The sequence below is a fragment of the Humulus lupulus genome, chromosome 3 (assembly GCF_963169125.1).
Source record: "Humulus lupulus chromosome 3, drHumLupu1.1, whole genome shotgun sequence".
Classification (NCBI taxonomy): domain Eukaryota; kingdom Viridiplantae; phylum Streptophyta; class Magnoliopsida; order Rosales; family Cannabaceae; genus Humulus; species Humulus lupulus.
Genome location: NC_084795.1, coordinates 279221038 through 279236607, shown reverse-complemented (window position 1 = coordinate 279236607; position 15570 = coordinate 279221038). Strand labels below are relative to the sequence as shown.

At 34.1% G+C, this 15570-nt stretch overlaps 1 protein-coding gene across 1 annotated transcript; it reads right to left on the bottom strand.

Moving 5' to 3' along the window:
- Nucleotides 1–600: 600 nt before the first annotated feature.
- Nucleotides 601–3269, bottom strand: LOC133825767 (uncharacterized). Its single transcript, XM_062258669.1, has 5 exons — nucleotides 3257–3269; nucleotides 2903–3147; nucleotides 2635–2805; nucleotides 1378–1830; nucleotides 601–1171 (listed from the first exon to the last, which is right to left on the bottom strand). Exons 1-5 carry the CDS (start codon nucleotides 3267–3269, stop codon nucleotides 734–736), a joined length of 1320 nt encoding a protein of 439 aa, XP_062114653.1. The 3' UTR covers nucleotides 601–733.
- Between the last annotated feature and the right edge of the window lie 12301 nt (nucleotides 3270–15570).

Sequence of the window (15570 nt, the reverse complement as noted above, 5' to 3'; positions counted from 1 at the left end):
GAATTCGTTGAAAAAGCCCCAACAACTCTGCTTAACTAACTCAACTAATAAACTAAGCTAACAAACAAAATAACGGTAACAAACAACCGTCATAATACAACAGAAAGGATAAACCAATAATGCTAGTCCTAATAGTGTGCACTTTTGATATTGTACGGAATGATCAGTACCTAAGATGATAATAGAATTGGATACCAAGAAATCTCACTTTATGGTCTAATAAGAAAAACCATACATCAAATGCCAATTAATAAATGGAATCAAAATGGGACATCAAGAAATATAACTCACGGCCAGAGCCACAATAACCAGTGCAAGGATCGATGTGGTTCAATCCCAAACCCCTTTATTTATTTATTTTTTGATAAAAAAAAAACAGTTAGTGGTTCTCCATTTGTTAAATTAGCCCAGCTGGGATTTGAACTCCAGACCTCTTTCACACAACACACACCCAACCACCACATGAGCTAGACTCAAGTGCCAGAACAATCATCCATTGCAAGGGACAAAATATATCCTAACCATGATTATCCACTTAATGAAAGAGATTTATTTCAGCCTCGTCATGATGTTCAAGAGTAAGAAGAAACAAAACTGAGATATGTGAAAACGTTTATCTATATATATCTAACTCAGATTACAATTAGCCACAATTACAAAAAGGGATCGGTCAAACAAAAAAGCAAAGTTCACATTACCCTCATCAAAATTTCATACCATAAGTTTTCTTCAATCAGGCCGCCTTTTTTAGTCTCTTTATTCTCTCGAGGGCACCAAGACGGCTTTCATCATCCTTGTTCTGAGCATCATCTTCAATTTCTTTTCTCTTGTGAGCCAAGTCTCCAAAAACAGCATCCGGCACATCTTTTTGCTTAATTTCAACAATTTCATTGTCTTCATCAGAGTCATTCTCTTCTGGTAGCTCAATATCTTCATGATTTGCTGTAACTTTCAACCCTTCATCAGTTTGTGATTGCACTCCGGCACTCACGAATCCCACTTTCCTACTGCCATCTTTGGCAATAGTATCGTTTGCTGCAGGAGCTAACTGCCTCTCTAGAGCAGCCATTTCATCTTCAGGGACCCCTGCCTGTTTCAATTTGTCTTTTGCCTCATCAAGGTCCACAGTTTGATCCTTCTGCATCAAATACTCTGGCAGAATAAAGTGCGTCTGGAAAGCGATAAATATAAGATCAGTAAAAAAATTGTTATTCCTTAATACAAAGAACGATGTGCAATGAAAAAATGGTACGGAAAGACATGCATCGGCAAGCCTTGAGATCTCAAAGCATATATGATAAAGTAAACATCCAATAAGATTGACAAACAATCACAAGCTTCTCAAAGATGTATATGAAAATAAAATTCTTATCTTACCTGGCTGTAACTTGCAGAAACACTTCGTTTAATACGGAGCATTTCTCTAAAGGTATCTTCGTTACCATGTTGCACTTCAAAATTATTCCATTCTTGCCAGAAATCCATATCTGATCGTGGATCTGAAAACTGCGATGCAAAGACAAATATTGCACGAGCACGGTCAATTTCTCCCAAGCTCTTCTCAAGCTCGGCATACTTTGAACACATTTTCTTCACATCTTTATCTGGAAGACCAGATTCTATTGCTTGTTCGTATATTTCCCTAGTTTTGGGGACACCAAAGATCTCAGCTGCACGGTTAATGTAGAGCTCATACATGCTAAATTTTTCACTGTTTGGAACAGCCTTAGTAGCTTGGTCATAGACCTTCATAGCTCGCTTTGCCAGACCATATTCCTCCTCCAGTTTGGCATATTGAAGATACAGAGGTTTCACTACATCAGCAGGGGTCTGATAGACAAAACCAAAAGCATTTGTCAGTATCATAACAAGTAGTTAATAGAACAACAGAACAAAGACAGCACTAGAGTTACCTAACTCAAAATTTACCCTGAAATTAACATGAATAATGTTAATATATATACATATAAAATTATACACTTACATATAGCTATAGAAATAGAGATGTGAACAATAGTAGCAGGACAAAACAATTATCTAACTCAAAATCTTAAGTGAGATAAACTTTTGATTAAGTTTAATGTCACTACATAATATACGATGTATATCTATAAAACCAATGATGGGGACATGAGTAAAGAGAGACTATTTAATCCTAGTATAACATCGTCAATTCTTACTGAGCTTTACTTTGGATTCCATACTATGGACAGTGAAATATAAATAACCCTGCGAGTCTGCTCAATAATTTTGTGTTTCCAAGCATATTTAATTCGCATTACCTTGTTCCCAGATAGAAGCCTTACCGTGTCTGCAAGTCTTACTAATTTTATTAAATTCAATGTAGCAAACCAACCATAACATAATTAAATCACATTCTTCCCACTACGAAGTCAAATTAAATTAGTGACAACAAAATAAAGACATTTGCACCTTTTGGATATATCTGTAACAAACATTTAAGAAGATATAATATACAACTAACCAACAAAACTAAATTGCAAAGTCACCAAGAAAATTGAACACAGAAATGTGTTGAAGGCATTGGCACTAGGAAATTTTTTCTTTAATTTAGAAAGAAACCCTGATGGAACATCCATTATAAGACAACCATAAATGGGAAACTGTCCATACCGTTTCAATAGCATGTTCAAATAGCTCTCTTGCACGTTCCAATTTTGTCCGTCCATATCTCTTCACAAACTTAGTTAGATAAGTCACCCATATATCTTTGACATGTGGATACTTGAATATCTTTACTCCTCTTTCATATACCTTAAATGCATCTTCAAAGTATTTATTTTCCTGAAACAATAAAATTATAATTAATATATCGAAATAAGTCTTAATAGCAAAACTTCCAGAAAAATTAATAGACAAAGATACAAAAGAAATTGCATACTTCCAATAGAAATGCATAGTTAATTATAATTTGCGGTGTGGCTATTCTTAAATCCAGTATCCTTTCATAAACTTCTCGAGTGGACTCCAAAGTGCCAAGGCTCTCCTCCAAATCAACATAAAAAGTCCATAGTCTCAAAGACTTATGCAGCTTCATTTGAACTGGTTCACTTCCATCAGCAGCCACTGAAATAGCAATAAAGGCCAAAATGTCAGCGACAAGATTAAAATTATTAACAAAAGCCACTCAGATTACAGTTAGCTTGCTTTACAAATATAAAACACCAGAGTCTGAAACCATGCAGGTTGTCTTTTCTTTTTCTTTTTTAATCAAGAGAAAATGCCTGTAACTCACTTACTGGGCCCATGTTTGAAACTAGGGCTCCTCAACTAACCCTACAAATTTTAACAGGAAATTATAGCAATTACCATGTAGGAACTTATGAAGGACTCGACTTTCAGACTTTGAGGGAACCAACAAACCACAAGCATGATCGTTTGAGCTATAAATAGTTCAAACATGTTCTGACTTATAAACTAAACCTAGGTTATCTTCCACCAAGAAACAGAGACAAAAGAAAAGTAATGATTAATAAAACAAAGCTTACCATAAATATGAATAAAATATAACACCAATGCTTCAACTAATACGAGAAATGGTATATCTGAGCCTAACTTCTCACTACAAGACGTAGTATAGCCCATTCAAATTTCAACTTTTAAAAATGAGACTAATTGCTTGGTCAGGAATAAAATGCCAATGCAATAAACGAGGCCAAACAAATTGCAATACTAAACTGAAACCTAAAAAAATCCTCAGAGAAGGGGAAGTTTAACATAAAACTAAAGCCAACTAATCGCTGTTAAACAGGTAACTGATAGGCCCTAATGTATTAATTTACCACATTGGCATTAGGGGTCATTTTGGTACATTGTTCTAGGCGGCTAGGGTTGTATGGGTATATATGAAGTGGGAGGAACAAAGAGTATGGTATGGAATTTCTATTGAGTGGAGCATGTTCTCTTTGGAGAGTTGGCAGTCTTTTGAATACCGGCCACTTTGGAGAGTTGGAGGTCTCTCGAATACCGGCCACCTTAGGTGTTGGCCGTCTCTCGAATACAGACCATTTTATTATTGTAATGTGCTTGCTGTTTCTATAATAAACTCGAGATTTTTCATCATCTTTTTTATCTTTCTTGCTGGTTTGTTCTTATGTGATATGTACTATGTTTACATAAAAGTGTTATAGTATGATTTTATGTGTTATGATATATGCATGTTTTGGGGCTTATAGTTGTTATATAACAAACCCTAACACTTTTATGTTTTGGGCTTATAGTTGTTATATAGCAAACCCCAACACTTTTATGTTCTTGGGGCTTATAGTTGCTTAGCTAACAAACCTCAACTCATAGATATAGAATAATTATGAGGTTATGGACTTCATAGACATAGTCAACTAGAGCATTTGGCTCAAATGGAGCATCAGCTCAACTTACCTTCCAAACATGTGCACTAAGATCATCTAGCAACACAAATATAATCCTAATATAGATCATAACTAACAGCAAACATTCCCAGAACATGCATAGAAAATAATTAATTTCCACGTATTCTAAGTAGGTGGACATAGGTCAACTTGTTTAGGGTCGAACGACTATAAATTTCTTCTTCTCTATTACTCAGTCTTTTTAAACACTAAACCAACATCCTTGTGCTTATAAGAATTTTATCATTGATGAAATTTGTCATCAACACTTTTCATTCTTGCTAATTGTATCCTTAGAGATGTTGTTTTTCTTCTTCAGGTATCGTATTTGATTTATTATATTGTTATGGGTCCCTTGGAAAAATGGCCTGTTTTTTGAAGTCATTTTGCACTTTGGCCTAGTTTTGATAATTATTTACAAAATGGTCTCTTACACTCGAGACAGGTGGTCGAAATTTTTTAGACAGATGGTTGAAAAATTCAAACAACTAGTTGAAATTTTAGATAGAGATCATTTAATTTTGCAAAAAATTATCAAAACTAGGTCAAAGTATAAAATGACTCCAAAAAATAGGTTATTTTCACCAATTACTCTATTGTTATCAAAATTGAAGAGATGTGTAGAAGAAGAGTTATACTCATTTTTCCAAAAAAAAAAAAAAGGGTCATTTAACATAATTTCTTATGGAACTTTTTCATTTGTTTTGTTTCATTTAGTTTCTTTTTTAGAAATATGACAAGGAATAAAGATTGAATGCCATCAGAGTATCAGTATAATATAGTGACATAGAGTTAAGCCCAAGGTCCTAATATTATTCCTTGTTCTTGTCTTATCTGTGACAATGTTGAAAGGAGGGAAATTTGTAAAGTGAATGAGAACTTATATAAAAATGGAATATTAGAAGTTATAAGGTTTTAATTTTGCATGGAGAAAAAATCAAACTTAGTTATAAGTGACCATTGGATAAGAATAAAGGTGATTGTGTGGATTGTAAGAATGATGGCATTGCAATAATAATAAAAACTATCCACAACCATGCATTCTAACTAATAAGTCTCTTTGGAGTAAGAAAAAGAAAAGAAAAGAAAAAAGCAGGTGGACTAGCAATAATAAAGTTGTTTCTTCGTACATAATTATTTAAGTGGCCAAGGAAAGAACAATAGAGGAGAGCAAAGCATTAATACAATTATATTAAAACTTAATAACAATTATAGATCAAAGGTACGTAGGTTACCAAATTGACGCTTCTAGTTTCTTTTGCGCTAGCAAGTAAGTGTTAGGAAAAAATAGATTGCTTCAATGAAAATAGTAAGAAAAATACAACTCTATGCAATATATTACAAATAAATAATTATTGATTAAAAGGAGTGTTACAACTCTATAACTAAAAAATACAAATAAAGGGAGAAAGAGATGTAATATGATAGAAATAGAAAGTACAACTCTATTACAAAATATACAAATAAACTAGAAGTGTTTGAACAAATGAAATAAAATGGTTACAACTCTTAAACAAAAGTACAAGTAAATAGAACAAGAAGAAAAACAATAGAAGAAAATAAGAACAAGAACAAAAACAATAAACTCTCACTCACACAACCAAAGTGAAGAGTGTTGGGGATCACCAACTTGAACAAGGTTGGAAACCTTTATCCAAAAGCTTATTTCTCCCTAACTCAAGCACTAAGGGATCTCTCACAGATATTGGAAATGCTTTCTGGATTTATCAAGCCTCAAAGTATGTCTAGCCAAGTGATCTAATAGATAGAAAATGTTGTGTCTTTCAAGTGAGCTATAGGCTCCTATTTATAGAGTTTAGAGACACCCTTTGAATTTCAAATTCCACCAACCCACATGGCTGTTACCAATGTTTAATTAGATTAATATGGAATTAAAATTGAGATTTGGGAGTTATTTGGGTTTTTGGAACCGTTCAACACATTTGGAAAAAACTGAAAAATTGGCCTGAAATGCACCTGTGGCCGCAAGCACTGCTCTCTGTCCCCCAGGCCGCGGCTGTAGAGTCCAAGAACTTTACTTACCTAATTGTTTAGTAGTATTATAGTATGTTTAGTGTTATCATTGTTACTTTGGATTTTTGGTTCAGACCGGGAGTTATTTGGACACTCATAGTAGTACTTATAGATTTTCTAAGTTTAACCTATAGTTTAAGAATATTAAGTATAACCTAAGGTTTGATTAATGTGACTGATATTAAGGATTATATTATTATATTATAAGGTTTAGACATCAACCAATAGGATTTTAAGCACATGTTTTGAATGGTAATTAAGGATTAAGTATTTTTGAGGATTAAATTAAATAAGGGTAAAAGTTTGAATGTATAGGGTCAGTCAGCAGCTTTGAGTACGTTGAGGGCTTAGTCAAGGCTGTTTACTCCATTCAAACTCAGCTAAAAATGTGTAAATTCGTGTTTAAATATTCTGCGTATGCCGATATATCGCAGCTATAGGGAGCGATATGTCGCAGCACGTAGATACGGAAAACACGAATCGATGCACGGTCGCCTCGGGAACAAAGGTCCAGGCGATATATCGCCTATAGGGGGCGATATATCGCCTCCACCAGCATGAATTCAAATACTTTTGAATTCTTTTCCCTTCAGCCATTCAAACTCCTTCAACAGTCCAGCATCTTCTGAACGAGTCTTCAGCCTCTGCTGAACAATTATTCAAATGATTTTCACTTAAAAAGCCATTATTTTTATTCAAGTAAAATCAAGATATTTTCATTCCCAAACTCTATAAATAGGACCTAGTACCCAGCCATTATTCACCATTTGCTCTAAGTTTAGAGGCTGCTAGTGTTAAGTGAGTGTGAGAGTGTAAACACTTGGTTTGGGGAAAAACTATAAGCTTAAACATCATAAGCTTATCAAACACTTTGGGAAGTGAGTGCTATAGTATTTCGGTGGATGTTAGATTGATCTTGCAATCTTTGAGGTAAACCCAAAACTCTAGTTCTTTTCTGTATTTTTATGTTATTTCCTTTCTCAAAACCTTCTACTCAGTCCCCTAACCTTATTCTTCTTCTGGTTAGGGAATCCAAGCTTTTAAGCATATAAGTCGGTAAGTATGTTTTCTATGGTTTAGTCGTTCCATCTCTTTCATTTCATCTCCTTTCTTTAGACTTACTCTTTCTTATGGTTTTAGGAGTGTTCCAACAATCCCAACTCAGTCCATAATCTCGGTAACTTTGGTAAGGAAAATAGGCTAGAATATATATGTTTATGTTTATGTTATCTTTTGTGTTATGATATGATATGGGTATGTTTTGTGCATGTGTATGTTGTAGGCTTGGGCATATGCCCTATTTGACTAACAAGACCCCAAAAAGATTGTGGGCATAAGCCTATTTAGCTGGTAGGACCCCACTAATCTCATGGGCATAAGCTTGTCTAGTCTATGGGACCCCAAGTAATAATGGCCATTATAATAAGTGAATTATGTGTTATGATATGTCTTTATGTTTTCTTATGAAATTATGTATATGACTATGTGTTAGGTTTTCCTTGCTGGGCATTAGGCTCACTCCTTTCTGTTTATGTGCAGGAAAATAAGTTTAGAGGCGGAAAGATTCGTGACGCTTGGAGAATGTGTATCGATGATGAATGGAGTCAAGGGGCCGAGTGTTATTCGATTGGAGGATATAGTCTCCTTTTATGTTTTTATGGTTTTTATGTGTATTTTCCGCATTATTATGTAATGTCTTTTATTTTAAATCTTGTTTTGTTTTAAAGACAATGGGATCCCAAAATCCTTCTTAGTATTCTGTTTATTTGTAAATAACTCTTATTTTCAAGTTATTCAATAAATTATGGTATTTTCGTAAAAATGTAAGTTTTATGTATAGTTTCGATAATGGTCCAATTAGTCTAGATTAGTGGGTCATTACAGCGGCCACAGCCCAGTTTCAGCACTTGAAAATGTGTTGATTTTCCAAACGGTTCCAAACCCTCCCAAATGATTTTGTAACTCTCAAAACACATTATTAGGGTTAAAATCATATCTCTAACAGCCATTTCACATATGGCTTTATGAAATTCATCTCAATATTGTGTAACACAAAATTTACACAATAAAGGGTAATATTTGAAAGTTGCAAATTTGTAACACCAAATATGTTACATTATTTGGATATATCTCATATATATAAATATTGTAACTCTCTATTATATGTTACAATATGTGACACTCTTTGTCACATTTATTTAATCTAAAACATTATATTATAATATAATAATATAATATTACATTATATTATAAAATAATATAACATTCCCCCACTAGATTAAATAATTATCTACTGTAACACGTATACAATCAATCATTATATTTTGAAATATAACATATCCCTCACTTGATTAAATAAGAACTCTCTCTTATAGGAGTCATTGCATTAGTGCATAAAGCAAAGTGTTTTTCAACTTGAACTTTACTATAGTGTAATTATCAGAAAATTTGTCAAAAATTTGGTTGCACTAGGCATTGAACCATCTTTTCATGATAACAAATCGGTGATAACACACACACATTTACGATGTTCACTTGAGACCTCTATGTCTCGTTTTGCACCGTTAATGGCCATGTGCACTTTCCATTCATGGACGTTCTTGAGAATACTCTCAATTCTCATGAGAGGTGGCACCACCTCTAGGTCCATATAGGTAGAATTTTTACAGCATTTTGTTACCAAAAATACTTGTCTTCACAAGACTGAATTCTATTAAAAAACATTTCGGTTTTAACCCTCAACTTTGGTAACACACAAGTACTCAATATCTCAGATGGGACATGTTTTGAGTACATCTAATATTCACTTGATTGACTTGTTATTACCTATTGAACCTAACACTAGTTGAATAACTAGTGTTAAGATAGGTTACCATCAATCGTGAATCTCTTTAGGGAGTTTAAGTCCCATCCCTCAAGATGATGCAGCCACTAAATCCCTCGTTAGTGGCTTAGTGAAAAGATCCGCCAGATTTTCACTTGTTCTCACATAGGATATTGAGATGACTCCTCTTTGAATCAATTCTCTTACATATCCATGTCTTACACTAATGTGTCTAGACTTCCCATTATACACTCCGTTGTATGCTCTAGCCAATGTCGCTTGGCTATCACAATGTATCGATATAGTAGATACATTCTCTTTGATTAGGGGATTCTCTATCAACAAATCCCTTAACCATTCGGCCTCTTTACCGGTAGCAGCTAGAGCTATAAACTCTGCTTCCATAGTGGAATGAGATATACAGGTTTGTTTCTTGGAACCCCAAGAAATTGCACCTCCACCAAGTGTAAATACCCAACCAATTGTGGACAAGTTGTCCCCAAGATTGGATATCCAACTTGCATCTGTATATCCTTCTAAAATTGAAGGAAATTTGGAGTAGTGAAGGCTTAGTCCTTTGGTTTTCTTGAGATAACCTAGGACTCTTCCAATTGCCTTCCAGTGATCCACACTTGGATTACTTGTAAATCTATTAAGTTTACTTACCGAAAATGCTATATCAAGTCCAGTACATTGGGCAGTGTACATTAGACTCCCTATAGCACTAGCGTACTCCAATTGAGTCACCACTCTTCCTTCATTCTTCTCTAGTTTTACACTATGGTCGAATGGAGTATTGGCATCTTTAACCTAGAGATGGTTAAATTTGTTCAATACTTTCTCAACATAGTGGGCTTGCCCTAATGCAAAACCCCCCACTATGTTTCTTTACTTTGATACCGAGTATATGGTATCAACTTCTTCAAAATCTTTCTTCTTGAAGGTTGATGATAGAAACCTCTTCGTTTCTTCTATCACTTTCATGCTATTACTTAGAATAAGCATGTCATCCACATATAAGCAAACAATGATCACATATCCCTTATAAGTTTTGGAATACAAACACTCGTCTCTATTATTATGTCTAAACGCATTAGACATGATGGCTTGATCAAATTTCTCATGCCATTGCTTAGGAGTTTGTTTCAATCCATATAAGGATTTTACAAGTCTACAAACTTTATGTTCATATTTTGGTAGGACAAACCCTTCGGGTTGTTCCATATAGACCTCCTCATTGAGGTCACCATTAAGGAATGTCGTTTTGACATCCATTTGATGAACCATACAAGTTGTGTATATAAGCTAAAGCGAACAAAATTCTTATAGAAGTTGTTCTTGCAACAGGCGCATAAGTATCGAAATAAGCGATACCATCTTTTTGCCTAAACCCTTTAGCTACTAATCTAGCTTTAAAGGTTTGGATAGTGTTATCAGTGTGGTATTTTCTCCTAAATACCCACTTACACCCAATTGGCTCCCAGTGGGAGGTCTACCAATTCCCAAGTGTCATTGGAAAGACTGGAATCCATCTCATCATTGATGGCTTCTTTCCAAAATTCACTATCTCTCGATTGCATAGCTTCTCTATAAGCCTTAGGATCACCCTCAACAAGAAGTACAATAGGAATTTTCCTAATAACTTCCTCTCTATTTCTTTCTACCATGTAGAACAAAATTCGTTGAGAATATATCTCATCCACTACTAGACTTTTATGATTTTTAAGCCTTTGACTTCTTCTAGGTTCAAAGGGTTGCTTTACATCTTTTTTAGAATTCTCCTCTTGAGAATCAACTTTGGATGTAGAAGCTTGAGAATTGTTCTCATATAACAAATTCTCCTTTAGAGATGTTAAAGCTTGAGAATTGTTGTCACATAACAAATTCTAAAAAAATTCAACTTCTCTAGATTCAATCACAATATTAGACTCTAAGTCTAATAGCCTATAAGCTTTACTATTGTTGGCATAACCAACAAAAGCACACTTTATGGCTCTTGAACCTAACTTTATTCTATTACGTTCGTTTTTCTTGCAATATGCAAAGTACCCCCACACTTTGAAGTACCCTATGTTGGGTTTTCTTCCTTTCCATAACTCATATGGAGATATCTCATTTTTCTTCATCGGTATTCGATTAAGAATGTGACAAGCGGTTAAAAGCGCTTCACCCCATAAGTTGAAGTTCAACTTAGAAAACACCAACATAGAATTTATCATCTCTCGATAAGCCCTATTTTTCCTTTCGGCAACACCATTGTGTTGTGGTGTATAAGGCGCAGTGCACTCATGAATTATACCATTTTCTTCACAAAATGTATTGAATTCATTAGAGAAATACTCTCCTCCTCTATCACTTCTTAGCACCGTAATCTTTTTATTTAGTTGATTTTCAACTTCTAATTTATACAATTTAAAAGCATCAAAACTCTCATCTTTATGATTTAAAAGAAACACATGGGTATATCTACTAAAATCATCTATAAAAGTAAGAAAATACATTTTACCACCTCTAGTTAAAACACCATTTAATTCACAAAGATCACTATGGATTAAATCTAGTAAATTAGATGATCTTTCTACACTAGGAAATGGTTTATTAATCATTTTTGCCTTAACTCATGTTTCACATTTACCATAGTTTTTAATATTGCATGCAATCATACCACATTTTACTACTCTTTTCATGGTTGAAAAACCTATATGCGATAGTCTAAGATGCCACAAAAATAAATAATCATACTCAACAATATAGGTGAAATTAGCATTTTTATTGACAACATTGAAAGTTACATCATTGGTGCACAATTTAACCATACCCTCACAAGAGTACCCCTTTCCCAAAAATACATTTGATTTGGTAAGTATAAGTTTACCGAACTCAAAAACGGCTTTAATGCCAGGCTTGCCAAGAAAATCACCACTTACCAAGTTTCTACTCATTTCGGGAACATAAAGTACATTCACTAATATAACTTTATTGCCGGAGGTGAAAAAGACTTCAATGGTACATTTTCCAAGTACCTTGGATTTGCCCTCATTGCCCATTTGAATATCATGGTTTCCCTTTGACTCTTCAAATGTCTTGAACAATGATTTGTCATAGGTGACATGGACGGTGGCGCATGTATCATACCACCACCCTTTCACCTTGCCTTGGACCGCATTCACCTCACTAAGGGTAGCAACTATGTTTTCCTCTTAAGTTGCGTTCACCTTAGGTCCTTGTTGGTCTTTTCTATGCCTAAACTCTCTAGCATAGTGACCATTTTTCCCACACACAAAGCAAGGACCTTTCTCGCCCTTAAACTTGTTTGGGTTGGTTTTTGGACCCAAAGGTTTCTCGTTACCCTTTTTCCCTTTGTTTTTGGGATGTTTTGGTTGTGACACCGCATTTACTTTGGAACTCTCCATGAGACTCATCCACAAGTTTATCTCTACATATCGATTCCTCTTCGATTCGAATTTGCTTTTGGATTATCTCCAAAGAATAATCCTCATTTTTATGAATGATTCTTTTCCTATAGCCCTTCCAAGTTAGTGGTAATTTAGCCACTATAGCACCAACTTGAAAGGCCTCGGGAAGCTCAATCTTTAAAACTTTCAGTTTGTTAACAATAATTTGTCATTCATGAATTTGAGGAAGAATAGGTTTATCACCAAAAAATTTGAAATCAAAGTATTGAGATATCAAAAACTTTTTGGTACCTTCCTCTTCCGCCTTGAACTTTTTCTCAAGTGCATCCCATATCTCCTTTACCGATTTGGTCTCATTGTAGAGGTCATAGAGCCTATCGGATAGGGCGTTGAGGATATGACCCCTACAAAGGAGATTGTCCTCCTCCCTCTTCCTTCTTTCTCCACCTCCTCGGGAGTGTCCTTGTCGGATGGTGTTGGGAGAGGTTCTAGAGTGGATTCTAGGATGTAGGTGATTTTGAGAGTGGTTAAAAGGAATCTCACCTTGTCTTGCCACCTAGTGAAATTGGACCCATCAAACCTATCCAACCTCACTAGGTCTTGATTCATGATTTTGATGGTTTCACCTTCCATTGAAACAAACAAAGGATTAAGCTTTTGAATGTTAGGAAAAAATACATCGCCTTAATGGAAGTGGTAAGAAAAATACAACTATATGCAATATATTACAAATAAATAATGATTGATTAAAAGTAGTGATACAACTCTATAACTGAAAATTACAAATAAAAGGAGAAGGAGATGTAAGATGATAGAAATAGAAAGTGCAACTCTATTACAAAATATACAAATAAACTAGAAGTGTTTGAACAAAGGAAATAAAAGGATTACAACTCTTAAACAAAAGTACAAGTAAATAGAACAAGAAGAAAAAGAAGAAAAGCAATAGAAGAAAATAAGAACAAGAACAAAAACAAAAACAATAAACTCTCACTCACACAACCAAAGTGAAGAGTATTGGGGATCACCAACTTGAACAAGGTTTGAAACCTTTGTCCAAAAGCTTATTTCTCCCTAACTCAAGCACTAAGGGATCTCTCACAGATATTGGAAATGCTTTCTGGATTTATCAAGCCTCAAGGTGTTTCTAGCCAAGTGCTCTAATGGATAGAAAATGTTGTGTCTTTCAAGTGAGCTATAGGCTCCTATTTATAGAGTTTACAGACACCCTTTAAATTTCAAATTCCACCAACCCCCATGCTGTTACCAATGTTTAATTAGATTAATATGGAATTAAAATTGAGATTTGGGAGTTATTTGGGTTTTTGGAACCGTTCAACACATTTGGAAAAAACTGAAAAATTGGCCTGAAATGCACCTATGGCCGCGGCCAGGGACATACGTGGCCGCGACCACTGCTCTCTATCCCCCAGGCCTCAGCCACAGCCACAGCCCAGTTTCAGCACTTGAAAATGTGATGTTTTTCCAAACGGTTCCAAACCCTCCCAAATGATTTTGTAACTCCCAAAACACATTATTAGGGTTAAAATCATATCTTTAACAGCCATTTCACATATGGCTTTATGAAATTCATCTCAATATTGTGCAACACGAAATTTACACAATAAAGGGTAATATTTGGAAGTTACAAATCTGTAACACCAAATATGTTACATTATTTGGATATATCTCATATATCTAAATATTGTAACTCTCTATTATATGTTACAATATGTGACACTCTTTGTCACATTTATTTAATCTAAAACATTATATTATAATATAATATTACATTATATTATAAAATAATATAACTGTAAGGGTGTTCATCAAACCGACAACACCTTTCAAACCGTTCACACCGCACCACAATTTGCGGTTTGAAACCCTTCAAAGTGTGGTTGCAGTTTGCATTTCTGGCAAACCGCGTTGTGCGGTGCGGTTTGCGGTTTTGAATTTTATAAATATGTTTCAAACCGCACAACATCGTTATATATATTATTTTTTATACATTTTTTTCAATTTTACTACATTTAAACTTAATACATATATATATTTATATAGTATAATATACACAATATCTAGAAAAATCATAATATACAGAATATTATATGTTTCATAAGTTGCTAACACATATTCTACTTCAAGCTAAATATATTCCTCATTAATTAAAATCTTTACTTATATATCACATTCTTTCCTTTGTTATTAGTTTGTTGTATTTTTATTATTTTGCTATAAGTTTATTAGTTTGTTGTATATTTATTATTTTGTAAAACACTCTTTACTTATATATGAGCTTTATAATTAATCTTTATTAATTATAATGTTTAATTGTTAAAATATTTGGCGATAGGTATAAACCGTCCACACCACACTGCATTTTTTAGGTTTATGCGGTGCAGGTTGCAGTTTGGAAAATTGCTCAAATTGCATATGCGGTGCAATCTAATAAATTGGCAAAAAACTGCAATGCCCGCACAACAAACACCCCTACTAGCAAGACATATTAGTTAGTTGAGGTCTATGTACGTACATTTAAGAAGATAAAGCTATTTTTAAGTATAATTTTTTTTATGGAAATGAGAAAAGTGTTGTGTTGGATTGAGTATTTACTTTAAGATTTGTGAATTACACCTTTGATTATTTATAGTTCTTGAGATTCTTTATTTTAAGATTACCAACTCAATTTAACAAACAACTTAATTAATGCGGAATTTAAACAATTATTTGATCAGATAGATATTCTGATGAATCAAGACAGATTGAAGATGAATCATAATATACGAATAGAAAGTAAATAAACTAAAAGTAACGTGACACAAAGTTTTTTACGTGGTTCGGAAAACCTAGTCCAAAGGAAGGAAGATATATATGTGCACCAAAACCAATCTTGAACAGAAAG

Coding starts and splice junctions, on each gene's coding strand:
- LOC133825767 (XM_062258669.1), bottom strand. Junction 2,806..2,902: donor ACTATGCATTTCTATTGGAA/GTATGCAATTTC, acceptor TTATTGTTTCAG/GAAAATAAATACTTTGAAGA. Junction 1,172..1,377: donor TTTCTGCAAGTTACAGCCAG/GTAAGATAAGAA, acceptor ATCGCTTTCCAG/ACGCACTTTATTCTGCCAGA.